The following is a 25,799-nucleotide window of genomic DNA, read 5'->3' as shown; positions in this document are numbered from 1 at the left end:
TGGCATCAATAAGGGATCATAGCATTTACCTGGATTCACCTGGTCAGTCCATGCCATGGAAAGAGCAGGTGTTTCTAATGTTTTGTACACTCAGTGTATATGTTCTCATTATAGCTGGTGTTCCTTTTCTCTCTGTGTGGCAGTGGAATGTTTGTTTTTGGGTAGGAGATTAATATAGAACTCTGTCACTGACTAGTGATCTTATCCTGAAAACATCAGATAATCTGCACCTGTGTTACATTTCTGCTTTCCCCCCCCCCCCCCATCTACCCCAGTGGAAGCTATTTTTCACTGATGTTCTGTGAGCTAGTACAGCTCGAAATGTGTTTGTGTGTATGAGGGATTGGAACCTGAAGGCATAACTAGCCCTATACTTGGCTGGGCTTTTAAAGAGCTGTCGAGAAAGAAAGCAAGACTAGTGAGTTTTAAGAGAACGGACACACATGCTGATTAAGTTCACACACTGTATGTTTTCTTTTTCCTCTGTGAAATATTCCGAAGGCTGCACTAAAATGACTTTTACTCTAAGCTGGTCCCAATTACTCTACCTTGAAGAATGTCACTTTCTCTTTTTTGCCCTCCCTCCTGTAAAGTGTAGCTAGCACAAACCGTGTGACTGTGTGAGTTTGGCCTTTGGTTAGGGAGTAGCAAGCTAACACATCTGCATGTTATTGTGTTTATGCAGTGGTTCCCACCTCTGGCTCTGCCTGGTGTTCTCCTCCCCCTGTTGATTCAGCTCTAGCTCAGCCTTTTTCCTAGACGTCTGGATATGAGACGGATATGAGTCAGTTGATTGCTCTGCAATTGGAGTAAACCTGTAGGCCACATAATGGCACACAATGAGAGACTGAGGCTGGAATTAATTCACTCATAGTCAACCACAATAACATTGCTCCTGTGCAGCAACATGTACAGTTTAGGTAATGGAACTACTTAGACAAGGTATACAGATTGGAAAAACACTACTCATTCTGATATACCATGAAAACATTCATACCCACTTGATGTTATGAAGACCCCCACAGTAAATACACTTTGGGAAGAATTAAGCAAAATCCTCCATAGCACATGATTAATATAATATATAATAATATTCCCCCCATCAGCAGTTTCCATATTGTACATTTGATTCAATGTTGCCATTGCTGAGAGAGACTCCTCTCTCCAGCCTGTCTGGTCTCTCCTCCCATCAACACAGACAGACAGCACATCTGCTGCCTCCGCAACACATGGCTGTCTCCTTCCCTCCCTCCATCCCTCCTTTCTTCATTCCATCCATCCATCCAGGGAAACACTCAACACACAATTAACATTTCTCCCTGTTTCACTCCTTTCCAATGTAACATTGTTAGCCCACTGGCACAGAACGTAATGCGCGAGAATTCCCCGTCGATGAGAAAATCAAACAATGCTTATTTACACTATGCAGGAATAAGTCATCACCCACCGTTCATTCCCGGTGGAGGAGTTTATGACAATGAGGGATTATTTTGGTTGACCGCAATAGAAAGTAGATCCAGATGACAGCACATGTGATGTGAGTGAGGCGGTCATGTGAAACTCAGTCAGGGGAGAGTGGAGACGGAGTGAATAGAAAGAAGTGAGTGCAGCTGTCAGTCATGTGTTATGGCAATTCAGGACATGTGGCAGACATACATTGATGCAAGTTTATGTGTGTCAGTTTATATGTGTTTGGATCTGGTCCTCTCATCGTTCAGACAACCTTCTATCAATAATGATGAGGTCTCTCTTGCGAAAGAGATTTAATTTCAATGAGACTAACCTGTGTAAATAAAGCTAAATGAAAGGTAAATTCCCTTGTCTTTCACAAACTGTGTTTGAATTGGTAGGTGTTGCTCCCAACCACTGACACAGGGTCAACTATTTCTCATACTGGTTAAGGTTAGGACTGATATAAAGTGATGTTAGAATATAGACTGTTTTTCAGTTTTCATACCCTGTCCTCTCACTGTCTAAACATGCCCTCTCTCCTTCCCTCTCCTCTCCATCTCCCAGAGGTGACAGACCAGGGCAGCAGGCGCGAGCTCAAATCCATGCCCTTCATCAGCTACCTGTCTGGGCTGCTGAAGACCCAGCTACTGGCGGAGGACCTGGTGAGCGGTGTGGAGATTCGCTGTGAGGAGAAGGGCAGCTGCCCTTCGGCCTGCCACCTGTGCCATCAGGCAGGCCGTGAGCAGCCCTTGCCCATCCCCGTCCTGCTGGAGGTCAGCCGCATCGTGCCCCTTTACAGCCTGGTGCAGGACAACGTCACCAAGGAGGTGAGGAGGGACGGTGGGAGGGAGGGATGGAGGGGGGGGGACCCTATACAGTCTGGTGCAAAGGTGAACTTCATCAAATAGGTGAGGATAGAGGGAGGGGGGACGGAGAGAGGGGGAACAGAGGAAGAGAAGGATAGTGGGAGCAGAATAGGGATGATGGGGGAGAGGGAGGCAGTGGAGAGGGAAGGAGGAAAGGAGGGAGACAGTGGAGAGGAAAGGAGGGAGACAGTGGAGAGGGAGGGAGAGAGGCATTGGAGAGGGCTATAAGAAAGGAGGGAGGCAGTGGAGAGGGAAGGAGAGAGGCATTGAAGAGGGCTATAAGAAAGGAGGGAGGCAGTGGAGAGGGAAGGTGGAAAGGAGTGGAGACAGTGGAGAGGGAAGGAGAGAGGCATTGGAGAGGGCTATAAGAAAGGAGGGAGGCAGTGGAGAGGGAAGGAGGAAAGGGGGGAGGCAGTGGAGAGGGAACTAGGGGAGGAGGGAGGAGGGAGGCAGTGGAGACAGAGAGAAGGGGGGAAGTGGAGGGAGGGAAGTAGACAGTAGAGACGGAAGGAAGTAGGCAGTGGAGAGGGAAGGGAGGAAGTGGAGAGAGATGGAGGAAAGGAAGTAGGCAGTGGAGAGAGATGGAGGAAAGGAGGGAGGCAGTGGAGAGGGATTCAGAAAATGAGAGAGGTAGTGAAGAGGTAAGGAGGGAGGCAGTGGAGAGGGAAGGGAGGAAGTGGAGAGGGAAGGGTGGAAGTGGAGAGAGATGTAGTGAATGAAGGAGGCAGTGGAGAGGGAAGGAGGGAAGGAAGGAGGCAGTGGAGAGGGATTCAGAAAATGAGAGAGGTAGTGAAGAGGTAAGGAGGGAGGCAGTGGAGAGGGAAGAAGGGAAGGAAGGAGGCAGTGGAGAGGAAAGTAAGGAGACAGTGCAGAGGGAGGGAAGGAAGGTTGGAGTGTGGCAGTGGAGAAGGAATGAGGAAATGAGGGAGCCAGTGGAGAGGAAAGGAGGGAGGCAGTGGAGAGGGAACTAGGGGAGGAGGGAAGCATTGGAGAAGGAAGGGGGGGGAGTAGGCAGTGGAGAGGGAAGGGGGAAAGGAGGTAGGCATTGGAGAGGGAAAAAGGGAATGAGAGAGGCAGTGGAGTGGGAAGGCCAGAGGGGGTGGAAAGGGAACAAGGGAAGGAGGGAGGCAGTGGAGAGGGAAGGCGGGAGGGGATGGAAAGGGAACAAGGGAAGGAGGGAGGCAGTGGAGAGGGAAAGGGAAGGAAGTTGGCAGTGGACAGGGAAGGAAGTAGGCAGTGGAGAGGGAAGGAGGGAGGCAGAAGATAGGGAAGGAGGGAATTAGTAGATAGGGAAGGAGGAAAGGAGGGAGGCAGTGGAGAGAGATGGAGAAAATGAGGGAGACAGTGGAGAGGGAAGGAGGGAAGGAAGGAGGCAGTGGAGAGGGAAGGAAGGAGGCAGTGCAGGGGCTGGGAAGGAAGGAAGGAGTGTTCTAGTGTAGAGGGAAGGAGGGAAGGAGGGAAGGAAAGAGGCAGTGGAGAGGAAAGGAGGAAATCAGGGAGGCAGTGGAGAGGGAAGGAGGAAAGGAGGGAGATAGTGGAGAGGGAACTAGGGGAGAAGGGCGGCAGTGGAGAGGGAAGTGGGGAAGGAAGTAGGCAGTGGAGAGGGAAGGGGAAGGAAGTAGGTATCGGAGAGGGAAGAATGGAATCAGTCGAGAGGGAACTATGGAAGGAGAGGCAGTGGAGAGGGAAGGTGGAAAGGAGAGAGATAGTGGAGAGGGAACTAGGGGAGGATGGAGGCAGTGGAGAGGGAAGGGGGAAGGAAGTAGGCAGTGGAGAGGGAAGGAGGGAGGCAGTGGAGAGGGAAGGAGGGAGGCAGTGGAGAGGGAAGTAGCAAAGAAGGGAGGCAGTGGAGAGAGATGGAGAGAAGGAAGGAAGCAGTGGAGAGCAGAAGATGCTAGTGGGAGGAGCTATAGGAGGACAGGCTCATTGTAATGTCTGAAATAAAATCAATGAAGGAAAGGAGGGAGGCAGTGGAGAAAGAAGGATGGAAGGAAATAGGCATTGGAGAGAGGCTGTGGAGAGGAAAGGAGGGAAGGAAGGAGGCTGTGGAGATGGAAGGAGGGAAGGAAGGAGGCAGTGGAGAGGGAAGGAGAAAGGAGGGAGGGAGGCAGTGGAGAGGGAAGAGGCTAGTGGGAGGAGCTATACAGGCTCATTGTAATGTCTGAAATGGAATCAATGGAATGGTACCAAACACATCAATCACAACGTGTTTGACTCCGTTCCATTAATTCCATTCCATCCATTACATTGAGCCGTCCTCCTACAGCTCCTCCAGACTTCGCTGGTGGAGACGGATAGAGGGAATGAGGGAGGCAGTAGAGAGAGATGAAGGGAAGGTGAGTGGCAGAGAGGGGGCGATGGGGAGCTCTTCTCTGTTTGATAAAGAGCTACGTCACCACGGAGGTGAAGGGAAAGGAGGAGGAGGAGGAGAGAGGGAAAGGAGGATGGTTGGTGATGGTTAGTGGAAGAGAGGTGACGATGGGGGTTTGGGGGGAACAGCCACGTCTAGAATGATATCATGGAATAGGTGAAACATGGATGGAGAAAAAGGAGGGTGAAAAGGGAGAGGTAGGTGGAAGTGTCAAGACAACAGTACAGTGTACTGGGTGTGAACAGGAATTAAAGCAATTTCATAGAATAAAATTATATTTCAATATAAAATAAACTGGTAAAAATAGATGTGCCATCTGGTCAAAGAGTTCATCCCAAAGTTCATTGTAACTGTACAGGAAATTTAAAAAAAGGAAACATATTTTTAATTTTTTATTTCTTCACACACCCAGTCTTAATGTAGCTGCTTTGATATTACAGTATACAGTATGTTAAGGACATTCTTTCAACACAGTGAACCTGACACAATCATGCTTGGCTGTAGATGTAGTTATCAAAAATCCCCCTAGGTGGAGTAAGTGGGTTACCTTTCAAAATAAATTGGTATATCGAGAAAGGTGACATCATGGTTTTCTCTTTTGGTGGGGATAAATGAAGAGGGTTGTGTGCGTGCATGTGATTGTGTATAATATGATGGTTTTCCTTACTCTCTGTGGATTCAACTGTATTGTCTTGTCACAACTGTGTTGTTGTTCTGAGTGACGTTTCCCCCTTGAGGAGCCTTTGGTTATTCAACTGGACCAAAATATAAGACCAACATGCAACAATTTTAAATATTGTACTGAGTTACAGTTCATATAAGCAAATTAGTCAATTGAAATAAATTAATTTGGCCCTAATCTATGGATTTCACATGACTAGAAATACAGATATGCATCTGTTGGTCACAAGTACCTTTAAAAAAAAGTAGGAGCGTCCATCAGAAAACCAGTCAGTATCTGGTGTGACCACCATGTGCCTCATGCAGCATCTTCTTCGCATAGTTGTCAGGCTGTTGATTGTGGCCTGTGGAATGTTGTATCCTGATGAAGACAGCTTGGTTGTCGAAACGTTGGTAATTCAATTTTTGCATCTGAGCTCCTAGAGAGTGCGGCTCTCTTTTATTTTCAAGATTTCTACTCCGCTAGCCAGCACCTCGCCTAAATAGGTGTGCGTTTCTTTTTCTTCTAGACTGTGGAATGTTGTCCCACTCCTCCTCAATGGCTGTGCAAAGTTGCTGGATATTGGCGGGAACTGTAACACTCTGTCGGACACGTCGATCCAGAGTATCCCAATCATTCTCAATGGGTGACATCTCTGGTAACCATGCAGGCCATGGAAGAACTGGGACATATTCAGCTTCCAGGAATTGTGTACAGATCCTTGCGACATGGAGCTGTGCACTATCATGCTAAACATGAGGTGATGTTGGTGGATAAATGGCATGACAATGGCATTCAGGATCTCGTCACGGTATCTCTGTGAATTCATACCATAACCCCACCGCCACCATGGGGTTTTCTGTTCACAACGTTGACATCAGCCAACCGCTCACCCACACGTGGTCTGCTGTTGTGAAGCCAGTTGGACGTACTTCCAAATTCTCTAAAATGGCATTGGAGGTGACTTATGGTAGATAAATAAACATTAAGTTCTCTGGCAACATCTCTGGTGGACATTCCTGCAGTCAGAATGCCAATTGCACGCTCCCTCAAAACTTGAGACATCTGTGGCATTGTGTTGTGTGATAAAACTGCACATTTTAGATTGGCCATTTATTGTCCCCAGGACAAGGTGCACCTGTGTAAAGATCATGCTGTTTAATCATCTTATTGATATGCCACACCTGTCAGGTGGATGGATTATCTTGCCAAAGGAGAAATGCTCACTAACAGGGATGTAAACAAATTTGTGCTCAAAATAAAAAAAGAGAATTAAGCTTTTTGGGCATAATGAACATTTCTGGGATCTTTTATTTCAGCTCATGAAACATGGGACCAACATTTTACATGTTGCATTTATATTTGTGTTCAGTGTAGATACACTATATATACAAAAGTATGTGGACACCCCTTCATGCAATCTCCATAGACAAACATTGGCAGTAGAAGGGTCTTACTGAAGAGCTCAGTGACTTTCAACGTGGCACCTTCATAGAATGCCACCTTTCCAACAAGACAGTTCGTAAAATTTCTGTCCTGGTTGAGCTTCCCCGGTCAACTGTAAGTGTTGTTTTTCTGAAGTGGAAAGGTTTAGGAGCAACAATGGCTCATGCCGCAAAGTGGTAGGCCACACAAGCTCACAGAATGGACCGTTAGTGCTGAAACGCGTAGCGTGTAAAAATCGTCTGCCCCCGGTTGCAACACTCCCTACCGAGTTCCAAGCTGCCTAAGAAGTGTTCGTTGGGAACTTCATGAAATGGGTTTCCATGGCAGAGCAGCTGCACACAAGACTAAGATCATCATGCGCAATGACAAGCGTTGGGTGGAGTGGTGTAAAGCTCGCCGCCATTGGACTCTGGAGCAGTGGAAATGCGTTAACTGGAGTGATGAATCACGCTTCACCATCTGGCAGCCCGACGGACGCATGCCATTAGAACGCTACAAGCCTCAATGCATAGAGCCAACTGTAAAGTTTGGTGAAGGAGGAACAATTGTCTGGGGCTGTATTTCATGGTTCGTGCTAGGCCCCTGAATTACAGCGAAGGGAAATCTCAACGCTACAGCATACAATGACATTCTAGACAATTTTGTGCTTCCAACTTTGTGGCAACAGTAAGGGAAAGGCACCTTCCTGTTTCAGCAATGCCCCCGTGCATAAACGAGATCGATACAGAAATGGTTTGTCGAGACAAGGACACACACACTGCAGAATCCGATGTTTGTCCATAAACGTCCAATTCCGAAGGTTAACTTTATTCATTAAGGTTTGGGATAGGGTTAAAACAAAACAAATGTAGGCATTAATTCCGAATGGTTAAGGTAAGGGTCAATGTTTGAGATAGGGTTAAAAGTCCAACACAGCTGTTTTTATCTCAATATAAAATAGTTTCCTGGTAACAATTAAGTAACCTCCTGTGATTGTTTTCAATTAAAATGGCCATAAAGAAACAAAAAATTACTTCTTAGCAAGGATTCATTTTTCAAGCAAGAATTTTGCGAGGACTGTCTGGGAGTGGTCTGAGTGGGGAGGAGAAAACAGAAAATTATGTCTGTTATTGGCAGAGAGGTTTAGAACTCTCTTTTCTATTGGTCTAGTGGCCTGTGTTGAAGACATCTCCTGACATTCTGCTTACCTGGACGGACGTCGAATTTCACAGTAGATCTTGAGCGAACTGGCTGCACAGAGACACACACAGAGAAAGACACACACGCAGAGAGAGACACACACACACCGACACAGTCACATACAGCACCACCACCACCACCACCCCCGAGACCATACCGGTCCATGCTCCCCCAATCAAACATCTAATTACCCTGCCTGACTGACATTACAGCAGGCAGCACAGCAGCAATATCACACACACACACACATGCACAACAACAAAGATCCCAGCCTGTACGTGCCACTCATAACAAGCGCCTTTCTCAGCCACAAAAAAAACAAGCACAATCAATAGCAGACAGCCCCTAGTGGGCTCTGTCGATACATAACCGTGAGGAAGAGCAAAGTGTCCTCTTTTTCTCCCCCCTCTTCCCTCTGGTGTTCTGGGGACAGGTGGGGAGGCAGACTGCGGTGGATCGCTGGCGAGGGATTATTAGCTTGTTATTGATGTCATCGACCCTACGGAGACAAGCCAGTGCTGCTGTTCTTGGCCAGCTCTCTCAAAGACTCCTGCTTCTATTAGCATAGCAGACACAATGGCCTGACCATGCATCTCTACTGCACAATAGAGACAGTCCCCTGATTGAGACTGTGCCTTGTGTTTTCCCCCTCTCCCCCACCCCGACTTAGAAATAGACGGCCATGCAAAAACCTTTCACTAAAATGAGATGAGATTCCTTCAGCACAATAAAATAAGGGAATCAGGGTTGTCTATTGTGAAGCGAAAAGGAAAGGATGTTGTCCCTACTTGTGTGCCTGTGTATAAATCCAGTTTGTATCTCCAGCCATGCATGCTAAACATGCATGCTAAACTACCTGCTGCTCTCAATGCCTAGCTGCCGTCTAGCATCGGCTGCTGCTGCCCTTACTGCCTCTGTCGAGGATTGTCATGTTCCTTCCGTCAATCTGCCCATTACAGAGGTAGACAGGTATTATGTTACTATCTGGAATCTGCTTTCTCAAAAAACAGCCCTACATGAAAAATGGGGTGAAAGATTAAAACAACAAATTGTCTGTTCAGGGCCTTCTCGTGTATCAGTTTGATCCTGTTTTCATCCTGGCATTGACATGGCATTCACTGCCCCCCTCCTCACCTCAACAACTCGGTTCCAGGAAATCATTTTTGAGAAAGAGAAAGAAATAGTCACTCTCTGACTTTGTCTCCAATGTTATGATTACGACAGGGCTAGTTTAAGGATTTGACAAAGAAAACAAAAGGAGGAAAAAAACAATGTTCTTTGAAGCGGTTTTTCATGACATGTTATCTACAAGGTTTATCTCCCAGACGGATAATGACAGAGCCCTCTTACCACCTCTGAGGAAGTGTTGATTCAGGCCTGTTATGAATGTATGTTTCATAACCCCAGATCCTACCCCACACTGAGACTAAATCGTACCTATCCTGAGCCCTAACGATAAGCAGTTAGCTATTCTCCCCCTAGAAGAACCCTCCCCTGGCCCTGTTTCAGTGACGGAGCCCAATACCTCAATGGATAAATAAATAAACTCATGCCAGTAGAGGTTGCCAGCAGGCCTGTGTCCTGCACGGCCCTGATTGAATTATGGCAGACCTTTTGAACAAATTGGCTGTGAGGCTAATGACTCAGAGCGCTGTAAATTTTGACGAGTGACCCCCACCCACCAAACTTGCCCCCCCACGTCTTTTTTTGCTTTCGTAAATGCCGTGTCCTGCACAAGGTGGAGTTCAGACGCAGGTTTGGATCATGCAGCCTCCTTAAATTTGTTAATCTCAGGGTTTAGGGAGAATGAATGAGTTTACAGAGGCGGCCTCTCAACTCTTGTTATTTTGTGTGCTTTCTGCTGAATCCGAGGAGTTGGGGGTGAGTGATGGGATGTGTCTGGTGATGGTGTAATTGAATGAAAACTGTATTTGTTTGGATGTCTTCTTCAAAAATCCCCCCCGGAAACTGTTCACCCCCAAGTGCACCAAGGCTGCAGGATTTATCCAATAAGTTCTAAGCCTCCCTAAGAAAGGTTACAACAACAGACCTGGCTACTGCCACCTCTAGCTAGAATTAGTCACCCCCCCAAAAAGTGTGAAGCCACCGCTTTTGACCAAATGTATTTATTTGAACACGAACAGGCTAGAAACCCACAACACAGAGCCATTCAAGTTGCCATTAAGCCCGGATCAAATTAGCTTAGAGCATCCTAAGACCAGCTCGGCTCTCCTAAAACTCAATATGGGCCTGTTATAAGGGTTCCCTAGTGACCTTGCTTCCACCCCAGCCATCATTAACCCTCCTGTGAACCACCCAATGTCCACTAGTTCCTGGAAGTCCTCCATTCGATGGAGTTCCTAGAAACTGGAGATATAGATGTTCGATCCATTTTTAACGGTATTAACCTGAGTGATCTAGAGAGGTCCTCACCACACCGCACCTCACCGCTGTCAAATGCTATGCTGCTATCCTGCTCCTTGCTGACTCTCACCACCCTGTATCCTCCAATAAATCAATAGTGCGGGCCAGCTGGCTAGTGTTGTCACATATTAGCCAGAGAAAATGGACAGTAATGTGGCTGGCGTAGATTAGACAAACAGATTAATATGCTAGGAGGTCACCATGATCCCCTGCTCTTCTTGTAAGTGACGATGGCTTTCTACGTAGTGAGTCACACCAGGGTGCCACGCTGTCTGCTAGCTAGTGTGATATGAGAGGATCTGGTGGCGTGGCCACAAGCAGGATAGGTAGTACACTGCCTGGGGCCATATACACTGCCTGGGGAGATATATCACACTGGTCCGAGTGGAGAAGAGTGTGTAGAATTGAATCAAATCAAATGAGTGTTCATGAAAATGAGTGTGGAATAATAGAATGGAAGTGTTAAGAGGGACAAAAGAACCCTGACTCTGAAATCTATAAGTTAATGCTTTGTCATGAAGGCATTACAATAAAGTGCTACATCATTCCGGCTATTAAAGGCCCAGTGATGTAAAAGAAAAAAAACATGATTTTTCTGTGTTTTATATATATTTCCACACTGTGAGTTTTGAGTAACACTGTGAAATTGTGTGAGAGCTGTTTGAAAAGGCCAAATTTTCTGCCTGTTTTGGTGGGATGGCGTTTTGACCTTCCAAGGTGACTTCACCATTTGGTAAATTAGTTAATAGACCAATACAAAGGAGAGTTTCAAACCTCGCCGCCAATAACATCTGGTTTTTAGTTTTCCCTCTTCACTCAAACCACTCCCAGACATTCCTAGCAGAATTCTTGCTTGAGAAATTGATATTTGCTAAAAAGCTATGTTTGTTTCTTTTTTTTTACCATTATAATTGAAAACAATAACAGTAAGGTACTCAATTGTTACCCAGAAATGATTTGATTTTAAGATAAACATGGCTGCATTGGAAAATTTTTAATGAAGTGCAAAGCAGTGGGATATCGCTTCCTCCCCACCCCACCCCCAGTAACACTTTCCACAATGTATATGGATCCATCAGTGTTCTGGGAAGAGCATAATCTAGTGTTAATCAATACAGGATAGTGTATCATCCTATCATCCACTGCCGTGCAATGACTTGACTAACGGGATTGGACAGATTTTTTATTTATTTTTATTTATTTATTTCACCTTCATTTAACCAGGTAGGCCAGTTGAGAACAGGTTCTCATTTACAACTGCGGCCTGGCCAAGATAAAGCAAAGCAGTGCAACAAAAACAACAACACAGAGTTACACATAAACAAACGTACAGTCAATAATCTATGTACAGTGGAAATGTAGAAGAGTAAGGAGGTAGGCATTAAATAGGCGTGAAAATAAGTGAAAATAATTACAATTTAGCATTAATACTGGAGTGATAGATGATGATGTGCAAGTGGAGATACTGGGGTGCAAAATAGCAAGAGGTAAGTAATAATAAGGGGATGAGGTAGTCGGGTGTGCTATTTCCAGATTGGCTGTGTACAGGTACAGTGATCGGTAAGCTTCTCTGACAGCTGATGCTTAAAGTTAGAGAGGGCAATATAAGACTCCAGCTTCAGAGATTTTTGCAATTCGTTCCAGTCATTGGCAGCAGAGAACTGGAAGGAAAGGCGGCCAAAGGAAGTATTGGCTTTGGGGATGATTAGTGCAATATACTTGCTGTAGCGCGTGCTACGGGTGGGTGTTGCTATGGTGGCCAGTGAGCTGAGATAAGGTGGTGCTTTACCTAGCAAAGATTTATAGATTACCTGAGCCAGTGGGTTTGGCGATGGATATGTAATGAGGGCCAGCCAACGAGAGCATACAGTTCGCAGTGGTGGGTAGTATATGGGGCTATGGTGATAAAATGCATGGCACTGTGATAGACTACATCCAGTTTGCTGAGTAGAGTGTTGGGGGCTATTTTGTAAATGACATCGCCGAAGTCAAGGATCGGTAGGATAGTCAGTTTTACGAGGGTGTGTTTGGCGACATGAGTGAAGGAGGTTTTGTTGCAAAATTGGAAGCCGATTCTAGATTTAATTTTGGATTGCAGCAGGGGGTGCTGAGATGTTGGTCAGGGTAGGGGTAGCCAAGTGGAAAGCATGGCCAGCCGTGGAAAAATGCTTATTAAAATGATCGATTATCGTAAATGTATTGGTGGTGACAGTGTTTCCTATCCTCAGTGCAGTGGGCAGCTGGGAGGAGGTGCTCTTATTCTCCATGGACTTTACAGTGTCCCAAATTCTTTTGGAATTAATGCTACAGGAAGCAAATTTCTGTTTGAAAAAGATAGCCTTAGCTTTCCTAACTGACTGAGTGTATTTGTTCCTGACTTCCCTGAAAAGTTGCATATCGCTGGGGCTTTTTGATTCTAATGCAGAACGCCACAGGATGTTTTTCTGGGGTGAACCAAAGGCTGTATATGTTCTTAGTTCTAAAAAAATTTAATGGGGCATGCTTATTTAAGATGGAGAGGAAAGCACTTTTGAAGAGCAACCAGGCATCCTCTACAGATGGGATGAGGTCAGAATCCTTCCAGAAAACCCGGGGCCAGGTCGATTAGAAATACCTGCTCACTGAAGTGTTTTACGGAGCATTTGACAGTGATGAGGGGTGGTCGTTTGACTGCGGACCCAGTACGCACGCAAGCAATGAGGCAGTGATCGCGGAGATCCTGTTTGAAGACTGCAGAGGTGTATTTAGAGGGCAGGTTGGTCAGGAAGATATCTAAAGATATCTAAAAGGGTGCCCATGGTTACGGATTTAGGGTTGTACCTGGTAGGTTTCTTGATGATTTGTGTGAAATTGAGGGCATCTAGCTTAGATTGTTGGACGGCCGGGGTGTTAAGCATGTCCAAGTTTAGGTCACCTAACAGTACGAACTCTGAAGATAGGGGGGGCGATCAATTCACATGTTGTGTCCAGGGCACACCTGGGGGCCGAGGGGGGTCTATAACAAGCGGCAACGGTGAGAGACTTGTTTCTGGATAGGTGGATTTTTAAAAGTAAAAGCTCGAATTGTTTGGGCACAGACCTGGATAGTATAACCGAACTCTGCAGGCTATCTTTGCAGTAGATTGCAACTTCGCCCCCTTTGGCAGTTCTATCTTTTCAGGAAATGTTATAGTTAGGGATGGAAATTTCAGGATTTTTGGTGGCCTTCCTGAGCCAGGATTCAGACATGGCTAGAACATCCGGGTTGGCGGAGTGTACATAAAAATGAATAAAACAAACTTAGGGCGGGGGAATCTAATGTTAATATGCATGAAACCGAGGCTTTTACGTTTACATAAGTCAACAAATGAGAGCGCCTGGGGAATGGGAGTGATGCTGGGGGCTGCAGGGTTAATCTCTACATCACCAGAGGAACAGAGGAGGAGTAGGATAAGAGAACAGCTAAAGATTAAAAGAACTGATCATCTAGTGATTTCGGAACAGAGAGTAAAAGGAGCAAGTTTCTGGGAGCGGAAGAATAGATTGAAGGCATAATGTACAGACAAGGGTATGGTAGGATGTGAGTACAGTGGAGGTAAGCCTAGGCATTGAGTGATGATAAGAGATGTTTTGTCTCTAGAGGCACAATTTAAGCCAGGCGCCGTCACCGCATGTGTGGGGGTTGGAACATAAGGGCTAGCTAAGGTATATTGAGCAGGGCTGGAGGCTCTACAGTGAAATAAGACAAAAATGACTAACCAAAAGAGCAATAGACAAGGTATATTGACGTTAGGGAGAGGCATGTGTAGCCGAGTGATCATAGGGTCCAGTGAGTAGCTAGGCGAGCTGTAGGCATGGCGATTCAGACAGCTAGCAGGCCGGGGCTAGCAGATGGGCCTCAGGGGAACGTTGCAACGGGAGAGTATGTTGATACCCCCTCGGACGGTTACGTCGGCAGACCAGTCGTGATGGATCGGCGGGGCTCTGTGTCGGCAGCAAAGGGTCCCGGCCAATTGACAGAAGAGGTATTGAAGCACAAGAATTATCTGATGGAATTCTTCGGCTAGCTGGGAGAAGGGCCTAGCTTGAGGCTTCCTCCAGGCTAACTGGTGCTTGCTTCGGGACAGAGACGTTAGACAGGAGTAGCCACTCGAATGATCCGGAGTAAAGGTTTAGAGCTTGCGGTAGGAATCCAGAGATGTGATAGAGAAAAGCAGTCCGATATGTTCTGTGTAGATATCGCGCTGTGTAGGCTGGCAAGAGTTGCCTGGGCTGAGGCTGGCAGTCTGGGTTAACCGTGATGACCGCTAGCAGTGACTAACTGACTACTAGCTAGTTAGCTGGCTAGCTCCTGAAGGGGATTCCGGTTCAAAAGTGTAAAAATATCAGATCCATACCACATTGTGTGAGGCGGGTTGCAGGAGAGTATGTTCAGTCTGTAGATGGAAAATTAGATTTAAAAAATAATAATAATACAAATATATACGAAATATATACGAAAAAAAATGATATACTGTATTCAAGGGATGGGATAAGACGATCAAAACAGACATCCCCACTGCTACACCATCTTGGATGTAACAGGATGTAGTTCCACCCGGTGTTTTGGCTGCATGCAGAATTGTGCCCGGTCACGTGGAGGGATTTTCCTGTGTGTGTGTGTGTCACATATTTTGTTATATTCTAAACATGCTTAACATATTAACACTTCCCATATATCCCTAAAAGGCTCCTGTCTGTTCTGTTGTTGTTTTTTGGTTGGTGTTACCTCTCCTACCCCTTCCGAGCCACAATTAGATTCCCCCTGTTTACCCAGTTGAGACTGGATTGCATTACTCTTTGAAACGTTAACACAGGGCCGTAATCGGTTTGTCTATGTTTCAGTTGTGAGTGCAGCTGTGCAGTCAAGCAAGGCCGGCCAGAGCTGGGGTCTCCACCCATCCTCCCACAGCATTTGAGATCATTTCTCATGTTTGTCTATGAGTTTGCATGCATGTGTTCCCCAAAGGCTTCCTGATGTGTTTGCTGATGGCCTGATTCCCATTGACTGAGGTGCGGACTGTAGAGGACTGTAGAGGAGGTCATCTCTCTCTCTCTCTCTCTCTCTCTCTCTCTCTCTCTCTCTCTCTCTCTCTCTCTCTCTCTCTCTCTCTCTCTCTCTCTCTCTCTCTCTCTCTCTCTCTCTCTCTCTCTCTCTCTCTCTCTCTCTCTCTCTCTCTCTCTCTCAGCCAACAATCAGCCACGTGGTTGGCAGGGGATCTCATTATCTCAAGAAATGCAATCACTTTCATCCCCATTTAATTTCTCTAACCTTGTCTGTCACTCTCAGGAAAGTCATTATATGGTTGCTGTGGATGGCAGTGTTGGTTAGGGCCTAGTGCGCTCCCCCTTAATATGGGTTCATTCTGCTGGCTCATTTGGAGGGGGTTGTGTTGGAGAGTAAATAAGGGGAAAGACCTGACTGACTGACTGCTGGAGGCCTGTTGATCCTATCGGCTCGCTGGAGGCAACCCAGCCTATCTCCCTTACATTACACTAAAAGAATACACACTGTCTTCTCCTTTCTCAGTTTTTCTCTGGCTCTGTTTCTTTTATTCCGTTTTCTCTCCTTTTCTTTCTTTCACTCTGCTTCAGTCATTCTTTTTTCCTCTCTCTTTATCTCTTGCTGCACAGTCTATTTTGCTGCTGCACTGTCCAGAGCTGGATCCACAGCACTAAGTGAGTGAGGCTGAGGAACTCAGTTTCCATGGGCTTTTAGAGCTAACTATGTTACCGTAGTTTCGTGGGATGCCAACATCGGCTTCTGGAGGCATTCCATTCTCAGTGTCTGCCTCTATATGGCCTGAGCTGGTTTCATCTCGATCTCCATCTCAAATACTGAAATTCACATCACAAATCATCTTTGGCGCTTCTCCAGTGAAAGAGAATGACCACGTGTGGGAATCAGTGTGTATGTGGGCTGTTCTTAAATTGCGATAGCATTGGGCCATGACATTTTGGGGGGAAATATGTTAATTTATCTATAATTATTTAATTTATTTAAGTTTATTTGGGTACATCTTCCCATTCTAAATCAACTAATATGGTAGCTTTTGACTTTAAATTATTTTAACCATTCTAAAAAAATGTATTTGTCACATGCTTCATAAACAACAGGTATGGACTAACACTGAAATGCTTAGTTATGGGCCCTTCCCAACAATGCAGGGAGAGAAGTAAAACGTAATATTAAAGGTAGTAATAAATACACAATGAGTAATGATAACTTATATATATATATGGGGTACCAGTACCAAGTCAATGTACAGGGTTACGAGGTAAGTCGGAAGTTTACATACACTTAGTTAGATTGGTGTCATTAAAACTTGTTTTTCAACCACTCCACAAATTTCTTGTTAACAAACTATAGTTTTGGCAAGTCGGTTAGGACATCTACTTTGTGCATGACTCAAGTAATTTTTCCAACAATTGTTTAGAGACAGATTATTTCACTGTATCACAATTCCAGTGGGTCAGAAGTTTACATCCAGTAGGTCAGAAGTTTACATACACTAAGTTGACTGTGCCTTTAAACACAACAGAAAATTACAGAAAATGATGTCATGGCTTTAGGAGCTTCTGATAGGCTAATTTACATAATTTGAGTCGATTGGAGGTGCACATGTGGATATATTTCAAGGCCTACCTTCAAACTCAGTGCCTCTTTGCTTGACATCATGGGAAAATCAAAAGAAATCAGCCAAGACCTTAGAATTGTTTGGGGGGACCTTGGGAGCAATTTCCAAACGCCTGAAGATACCACGTTCATATGTACAAACAATAGTATGCAAGTATAAACACCATGGGACCACGCAGCCATCATATCACTCAGGAAGGAGATGCGTTCTATCTCCTAGAGATGAACGTACTTTGGTGCAAAAAGTGCAAATCAATCCCAGAACAACAGCAAAGGACCCTGTGAAGATGCTGGTGGAAACAGGTATACAAGTATCTATATCCACAGTAAATCGAGTCCTATATTGACATAACCTGAAAGGCCGCTCAGCAAGGAAGAAGCCACTGCTCCAAAACCGCCATAAAAAAGCCAGACTACGGTTTGCAACTTCACATGGCGACAAAGATTCTACTTTTTGGAGAAATGTTCTCTGGTCTGATGAAACAAAAAGAAAACTGTTTGGCCATAATGACCATGTTTGGAGGAAAAAGGGGGAGACTTGCAAGCCAAAGAACACCATCCCAACCGTAAAGCACGGGGGTGGCAGCATCATGTTGTGGGGGTGCTTTGCTGCAGGAGGGACTGGTGCACTTCACAAAATAGATGGCATCATGAGGTAGGACAATTATGTGCATATATTGAAGCAACATCTAAAGACATCCGTTAGGAAGTTGAAGCTTGGTTGCAAATGGGTCTTCCAAATAGACAATGACCCCAAGCATACTTCCAAAGTTGTGGCAAAATGGCTTAAGGACAACAAAGTCAAGGTATTGGAGTGGCCATCACAAAGCCTTGACCTCAATCTTATAGAAAATGTGTAGGCAGAACTGAAAAAGCGTGCGCGAGCAAGCAGGCCTACAAACCTGACTCGGTTACACCAACTCTGTCAGGTGGAACGGGCCAAAATTCACCCAACTTATTGTAGGAAGCTTGTGGAAGGCTACCCGAAACGTTTGACCCAAGTTAAACAATTTAAAGGCAATGCTACCAAATACTAATTTAGTGTATGTAAACTTCTGACCCACTGGGAATGTGATGAAAGAAATAAAAGCTGAAATAATTCTGTCTACTATTATTCTCACATTTCACATTCAGGGAATTTTTACTAGGATTAAATTGTTAAAAAACTTCCGACTTCAACTGTAACTAGGAATAAAAGGATAGCTAGTAAACAGAAGCAGCGTATGTGATGAGTGAAAAAAGTTTGTGCAATAAAGGTCAATGCAGATAGTCCGGGTAGCTTTTTGGTTAACTATTTAACAAACTGTTTAGCACTCTTATGGCTTGAGGGTAGAAGCTGTTCAGGGTCCTGTTGGTTACAGATTTGGTGCATCTGTACTGCTTGCCATGCGTTAGCAGAGACAACTGTCTACCTGGGCTATCTGCATTGTGTCCCGCCACCCACCACCCCCTCTTTTACGCTACTGCTACTCTCTGTCCATCGTATATGCATAGTCACTTTAACCATATCTACATGTACATGCTACCTCAATCAGCCTGACTAACCGGTGTCTGTATGTAGCCTCGCTACTTTTATAGCCTCACTACTGTATATAGCCTCGCTACTGTTATTTTTCACTGTCTTTTTACTGTTGTGTTTATTTCTTTACTCACCTATTGTTCACCTAATACATTTTTTGCACTATTGGTTAGAGCCTGTAAGTAAGCATGTCACTCACCTGTTGTATTCGGCACACGTGACAAATACATTTTAATTTGATTTGATTTGACTTGGGTGGCTGGAGTCTTTGACCATTTTTAGGGCCTTCCTCTGACACCGCCTAGTATAGAGGTCCTGAATGGCAGGGAGCTCTGCCCGAGTTTTGTACTGGGCTGTACACACTACTCTCTGTAGCGCCTTACGGTTAGATGCCAAGCAGTTAATACCAAGTGGTGATGCAGACAGTCAAGATGTTCTAAATGGTGCAGCTGTAGAACTTTTTGAGGATTTGAGGGCCATGCCAAATACTTTCAGCCTCCAGAGTGGAAAGAGGCATTGCCACACTGCCAGGTCTCTGACCTCTTCCCTAAAGGCTGTCTCATTGACGTCGGTGATCAAGCCTTCCACAGGTCATCAGCAAACATAATGAAGGTTTTGGAGTCATACACGGCCATACAGTCGTCGGTAAACAGGGAGTACAGGAAGGGACTAAGCATGCACCCCTGAGGGGCACCTGTGTTGAGGGTCAGCATGGCGGATATGTTGTTGCCTCCCCGCACCACCTGGGGGTGTCCCGTCAGGAAGTCCAGGATCCAGTTGCAGAGGTAGGTATTCGGTCCCAGGGTCCTTAGCTTAATGATGAGCTTGGAGGGCACTATGGTGTTGAACACTGAGCTGTAGTCAATGAACAGCATTCTCCCATAGGTGTTAATTTTGTACAGTGGGAAAGAGCCGTGTGTAGTGCAATAGAAATTGCGTCCTCTGTGACTCTGTTGGGGGGGGTTATGCGACTTTGAGTGGGTCCAGGGTGGGATGATGGTTTTGATGTGAGTCATGAACAGCCTTTCAAAGCATTTCATGGCTACAGATGTGAATGCTACGGGGCGATAGTCATTTAGATAGGTTACCTTGGCGGTCTTGGGCACAGGAACTATGATGGTCTGCTTGAAACATGTAGGTATTACAGACTGGGTCAGGGAGAGGTTTCATAATACATCTAATTAGCATAATAAAAACTGTCTGAAGTGCCAACTTTTGTCTGTAGCATCCGAACAGTTTGGGATAAATGCTAAAATGGAAAGGTGAGTCTGTCACGAACACGTACATGTTGGTTATTTTGCTCTAGGATGTCCACAAGCCTCACAAGACTGGTCTGAAGGTAGCCGGGTACCAGATAAAAAAATGAATGGAAGTATATATGAAAGTGGCAGTTCTAGCCGTTAGCTCAGTGCGGATGTTGCCTGTAATCCATGGCTTCTGATTGAGATATGTATGTATGGTCACTGTGGGGACCATACACAGCACATGCACAGATACTATGTGAGAGCAAAATCTTGCATCTCGCTCATCTCAATATCTGTGGTGCTGCTCTAAATAGTTTTGTTTACTTTCAAGCGTTCAATAATAGATAGATATTCGATCAACCAATCAGCAGTCTGCTCGCATTAATATGTTTAATGACCGGTGTATGCCCACACCATTTTCTTGTTTGGGTACACCCACACCATTCCAAAACAGAAAAGCTGCTTTTTAACTATATTTATTTTGGAAGGAAAACTATTTCACTCATTTTATAGAAATCTGGACAGTTACTTTAAGGTGAAGTTTTGCAGTTTGAAGGACTTGCATTATGTTTTATCATTGATAAACAGTTCAATATAAACAAACACATGTATGATGTGTATCTGTCATTTTAAAGTGTTTTTCATTGTTGCAAAGTCGAGTAATGCTAATGCCACTGCAATTCAAGAATGACCTGTGTGTCTGCGCATGTGTGCTTGAGTCATTTTTTTGTGTGCGTGTGTGCATGTCAATGCTTGCATGTGTGCGCGTATGTTTCTTTGTTTGTGGTGGTGGGTTGATAGGGTGGTTGGGGTTAGGGGAATACAGAAAACATCGGAGAATCACTTTCCTCTGGATGACTGACTAAGTGTTATGGCTTATTGGGAGGCTTCCTTTGGCTTTGTTGGCTTTATCATTGGACGGGCCTGTTGCTCAGCATTAATGTTTCCGGATGTTCTCCGGTGTGTCTGTGCCGTGCGTCTCTTAGCCGTCCGTGCAAAGCGGCACTGCCAACCAATTACCGTACATAAATAACTAAGTGCTCCATTGATTGGCCGGTGTGACGGGGAGCCAAAGTGCCTGCGAACTCCCCTGAACTCTGCGTTAGACATGCCCGTGGCTTGGCACAGCACTGACGTCACCTTATTTTATTTGGTTGGCCTTCAGGGATAATCATGATGGTGCCCTTTATTTTGTTGATGAAACAGCACAATTTAGTTGGAGATGGAAAGAGTTGGAGTGATATACGATCATGATCTTGGCGATGTTTCGGATTATTGAGATTGAGGAAATGCACCTTTTTGGCCTTTTGGCCCTTACCTTGGTAGAAACTTGAAAACTTTGGAGACAGAAACTTACGACATTCTCTCTCTGTCTCTCTTGCTCTCTGTCTCCTTCACTTTCTTTTTTTTTGTTCTCTCTCTCTCTCTCTCTCTCTCTCTCTCTCTCTCTCTCTCTCTCACACACACACACACACACACACACACACACACACACACACACACACACACACACACACACACACACACACTGACCTTTATGTGTCACCATTCCCAATTACCACAAGACAGGAACATGTCAGGTACATCGCCAAGCTTACTCACTCATGTATCGTCAGACCATCACCACCCGACTCTTCCTGTGGTGGAGGTAAGAATCTTGAGCCCCCCGTGTGTGACTGTGACGATGCCGGGGGGTACCGTCGGTAGGGGGGAGAAGGGGGACACGTAGAGGTGTAGGAACAGACATCTTGGAGCCTGGATGACTCAGAGTGTCACAGAAGGGCAACGTACTGAAAATAATTGCAATTTTCTCACCTGTTACCTTTCGTAGGCGTTCAAGAGCGCCACCATGAGCTCATACTGGTGCACAGGCAAGGGCGATGTCATCGACAACTGGTGTCGCTGTGACCTGAGTGCCTTCAGTAAAGACGGCCTTCCCAACTGCAGTCCCCTGAGGAAGCCTGTGTAAGTCAGAGCCTACCTCATATCTATCCAACCCTAGGGAGAACTGTTGGAGGTCTGAGACTAACCTTTAATTGTGTCAGTTGTTCCCAACACCCCCGGTGCTCACTCCCATGAAAGAACATTTTGTCTTGTTCTCCTACCCCAGCTTTATTGTGAGTCATCATACACCCCAGCTATTGTAACCCTCAGAACTTTTGGAGAGAGATACAAGGCACTGAATAGACAATGGCTCTCCAGTGGATTTCCACATTAAATTTAATGGACCTACTTGCTTGTTTGATTTGTCGAATGGATACATTGAGGATTCCAACTTGCTCTCCATATCTGGTCTAAACATTTTATTAACATATTCTTAGGGCTGGTTTCCCCAACACAGAGTAAGCCTGGTCCTGGACTAAAAAAATATTTCAACTAAGATTCTTTATTGAACACGCTTTTTAGTCCAGGTGTAAGTTTAATGTGCCCAGGAAACTAGTCCCCAGTGTCAGTTGACTTCTCATATTGTTAATGTATTAAAGTGAACCACCTCTCCTCCTCTCTTTGTCTCTCTCTGTCTCTCTCTTTCTGTCTCTCTCTCTCTCTCTCTCTCTCTCTCTCTCTGTCTCAGGCTTAGACTGGCCCCTCACCTGGAACCCTCCAGCACCATGGTGGCCCTGGAGTGGTTGGATGTGGAGCCACTGATTGGCTATAAGGTCTCTGATTACATCATCCAGCACAAGCGGGTGGAGGACCCCTCAGAGGCAGAGATCTACACAGGTAGGTAGGCCGCTGTTGGCTACATAAATTACACATGATAAACATGATCAACTTATGGTTCCAACAACCTTACAGTATATTTCACTTTGGTCCCACCGACATCAGTTATTGACAGTTGTTTATCCTATAAGAAAGCCGTAGGGACACTAATGAGTTGATTTACCAGTGACCAGCCACATTATCTAACTGGTTGCTCTGCTGATCTTTGGAGGCCTGCCCTTTGTGATTATTTCACAGACAAGGTTAGACACTCAGTGGGCGAAACCGGAGGGAAGAACGGATGGATGAGAGGACATTTGACAGGAGCCATAATTGGCACTGACCCTTAAGTCTGGGGGAGTGAGTCAGAGCTTTGGGTGGTTGGGATTTAATAAAGGAGAAGAGATGAGGTACGACGGTGGAAGTCGGCTTTAGTCATCGGCCACGCGTGTGGCAGGAATAGGGCATTTGGCATGTGTGACTCATTTCAGTGTCAGAGCAGTCCAGGATACAGATGAGAAGACAATGTCTTTCTGTCAATTTATCTCTTGATTCTACGGTCTCTTTCACTCCCTCTGTTGCTATCTGTCTCTCTCTCTCTTTCTGTATCTCTCTCTTTCTAACTCTTACTCAACTTCCTCCAGAAAGCAGAGAAAGTTGGACTGACATCGACTTGTCTGTAGTAAAAAAAAAACATACTTTTATTGCTTTAATGTGTGTGTGGATTCCCTGAAACACATGTGGCGGTAACAACAAAGGATTTCAGTGATGGGCGAGTCTTCAATTCCCAGCTATCATCTTAGTGTGTGTAATCAAGGGGAGAGAAGCATTGGCATGGCATCTCTCAGGTTCTCTCTATTGGAAACATCCTCTGGATCATCTATCATAAACCATAAAAACACCCGTCTGAGTGGCTCCCAGTTTTACAGGAGAGATGGAATCAAACCCTCTATTGTTCTCCAAACTGGGTGGATCAGCCGTGCTGATACAAAGTTGGACGTGGTCGAAGAGGGGGAATTTATGGAATAATGGGGACATATACTCTCCAAGATTTGGGAAAAGTAGTGATACCCTAACCTGAATAGGGGAAAGACAACAAGTGTCAGAGAGTCCAGATGCGGCGACAGCAATCAGGACTAGTATTTTTTTTGGTCTCTATAACCACAACGAATCGTTTGGTTTTAAGACCTTGCATTGAAGTCCTTTCTAGGGGAATAAAAAGTGTAGTAGTTTATTTTATTTGAAAAACAGAACTGGGATAGATATGAACAGCAGGTATTGCACTTCAGCCCCAGTCCCTGATCACCTGCAGGCTTTAAACCACAGATGAGACTTCCACGGACAAGCACTGGACGATCAAAAGCACACCGCTTTGATCTGGGCCACACACCAGCTTTCATACACCTCCCAAGTCATTGAGTGCTCTTCAAAACTGGAGTCAGTGTAATACCTCATATATCTGAAGTTTTGTAACAGGTATGAGACCCTTCGAGTAGTTAAATCCATTGGAAACGAAATGTATTTTCCATTAAAAAAGATATCTACATCGGCAAACAGATGACGTCTAGGGGCTTCAGGCTGTATCGTGTTGGTCAGCTGAAGCAACATCTACATCAAGCTGTTTTATACAGATGATATCAGCTAGCCTATGTCAAAAGGATTTGTTGGGCTTGGAACGACTTCCCTATATTTGGGGGTATTGAGATAGGTTTGGATGGATTCCACCTTGGGAGGTTTGAGGGTTTTAGGACGTGTATACATTGTCCTCAGTATAACCTTCTACAACTCCCTGCTTTCTATGATCCTATTCCCTATTCCCTGGTGACATTTACTCCCGTGACTTCTACTGTACTACTCCCTTCTTCTATCTGGATTATCGTGTTCTTTGGGAGGCTTAGTGAGATCAAGCTGTTGCACCACCGCCAAACCATCAGCACCTAGTTCCCTTTTCAATCCTCAAATCTGTCTTCAGATCCCTGGCAGACCATCAGTCACCCTTGGGTCTCCACAGGTAAGGGCACGAGGCCCAGGATCAGAGCCTGAAGAAGAGCCTCAGAGCCCAATATCCTTCTATGCCTCTAAGCACCCAAATCCACCTTCCTCTCATTGTTTACCTCTTCTCTAAGAGATGGTTGTCACCCCCCTGTCCTTTATTAGACAAACATAATTTCTTCTCCTTCTTCTATTCTGTTTTGAATGGCAGGTAGTGCCATGACCTATTGGCTTTGTTAAAGTAATAGCGACAGTGATTTTTAAAATATTTTTTTTATTTCACCTTTATGTAAAACCAGGTAGGCTAGTTGAGAACAAGTTCTAATTTACAACTGTGACCTGGCCAAGATAAAGCATAGCAATTTGATACATACAACAACACAGACTTACACATGGAATAAACAAAACATACAGTCAATAATACAGTAGAAAAAAAGAAAAAAAGTCTACAGACAGTGAGTGAAAATTAGGTAAGATAAGGGAGTTAAGGAAATAAATAGGCCATAGTGGCAAAGTAAATTACAATATAGCAATTAAACACTGGAATGGTAGATGTGCAGAAGATGAATGTTCAGGTAGAGATACTGGGGTGCAAAGGAGCAAGATAAATAAATAAATACAGTATGGGGATGAGGTAGATAGATAGATAGGCTGTTTACAGATGGGCTATGTACAGATGCAGTGATCTGTGAGCTGGTGTTTAAAGTTTGTGAGGGAGATATGAGTCTCCAGCTTCAGTGATTTTTGCAGTTTGTTCCAGTCATTGGCAGCAGAGAACTGGAAGGAAAGGCGACCAAAGTAGGAATTGGCTTTGGGGGTGACCAGTGAGATAAACCTGCTGGAGCGCGTGCTACGAGTCGGTGCTGCCATGCTGACCAGTGAGCTGAGATAAGGTGGGGCTTTACCTAGCAGAGATTTGGAGATAACCTGTAGCCAGTGGGTTTGGTGATGAGTATGAAGCGAGGGCCAACCAGTGGTGGGTAGTGTATGGGGCTTTGGTGACAAAACGGATGGCACTGTGATAGACTGCATCCACTTTGTTGAGTACAGTGTTGCAGGCTATTTTATAGATGACATCACCAAAGTCGAGGATCGGTAGGATGGTCAGTTTTACGAGGGTATGTTTGGCAGCATGAGTGAAGGATGCTTGCGATATAGGAAGCCGATTCAAGATATAATTTTGGATTGGAGATGCTTAATGTGAGTCTGGAAGGAGAGTTTACAGTCTAACCAGACACCTAGGAATTTGTAGTTGTCCACGTATTCAGAGTCGTCCAGAGTATTGATGCC

At 45.2% G+C, this 25,799-nt stretch overlaps 1 protein-coding gene across 1 annotated transcript in view; it reads left to right on the top strand.

Moving 5' to 3' along the window:
• Positions 1 to 25,799, top strand: part of LOC110523598 (astrotactin-2-like) — a 418,825-nt gene that overhangs the window by 318,091 nt on the left and 74,935 nt on the right. The window contains exons 17-19 of the mRNA XM_036977273.2: positions 2,017 to 2,279; positions 21,649 to 21,782; positions 22,390 to 22,538. Coding sequence (XP_036833168.2) covers positions 2,017 to 2,279; positions 21,649 to 21,782; positions 22,390 to 22,538 — 546 coding nt within the window. The remainder of the gene's footprint in view (positions 1 to 2,016; positions 2,280 to 21,648; positions 21,783 to 22,389; positions 22,539 to 25,799) is intronic.

The sequence above is a fragment of the Oncorhynchus mykiss genome, chromosome 5 (genome assembly GCF_057628025.1).
Source record: "Oncorhynchus mykiss isolate SJ-2025 chromosome 5, ASM5762802v1, whole genome shotgun sequence".
Taxonomy (NCBI): domain Eukaryota; kingdom Metazoa; phylum Chordata; class Actinopteri; order Salmoniformes; family Salmonidae; genus Oncorhynchus; species Oncorhynchus mykiss.
Note: the sequence above shows the minus strand (reverse complement) of the source record. Positions and strands in the feature narration are given on the sequence as shown.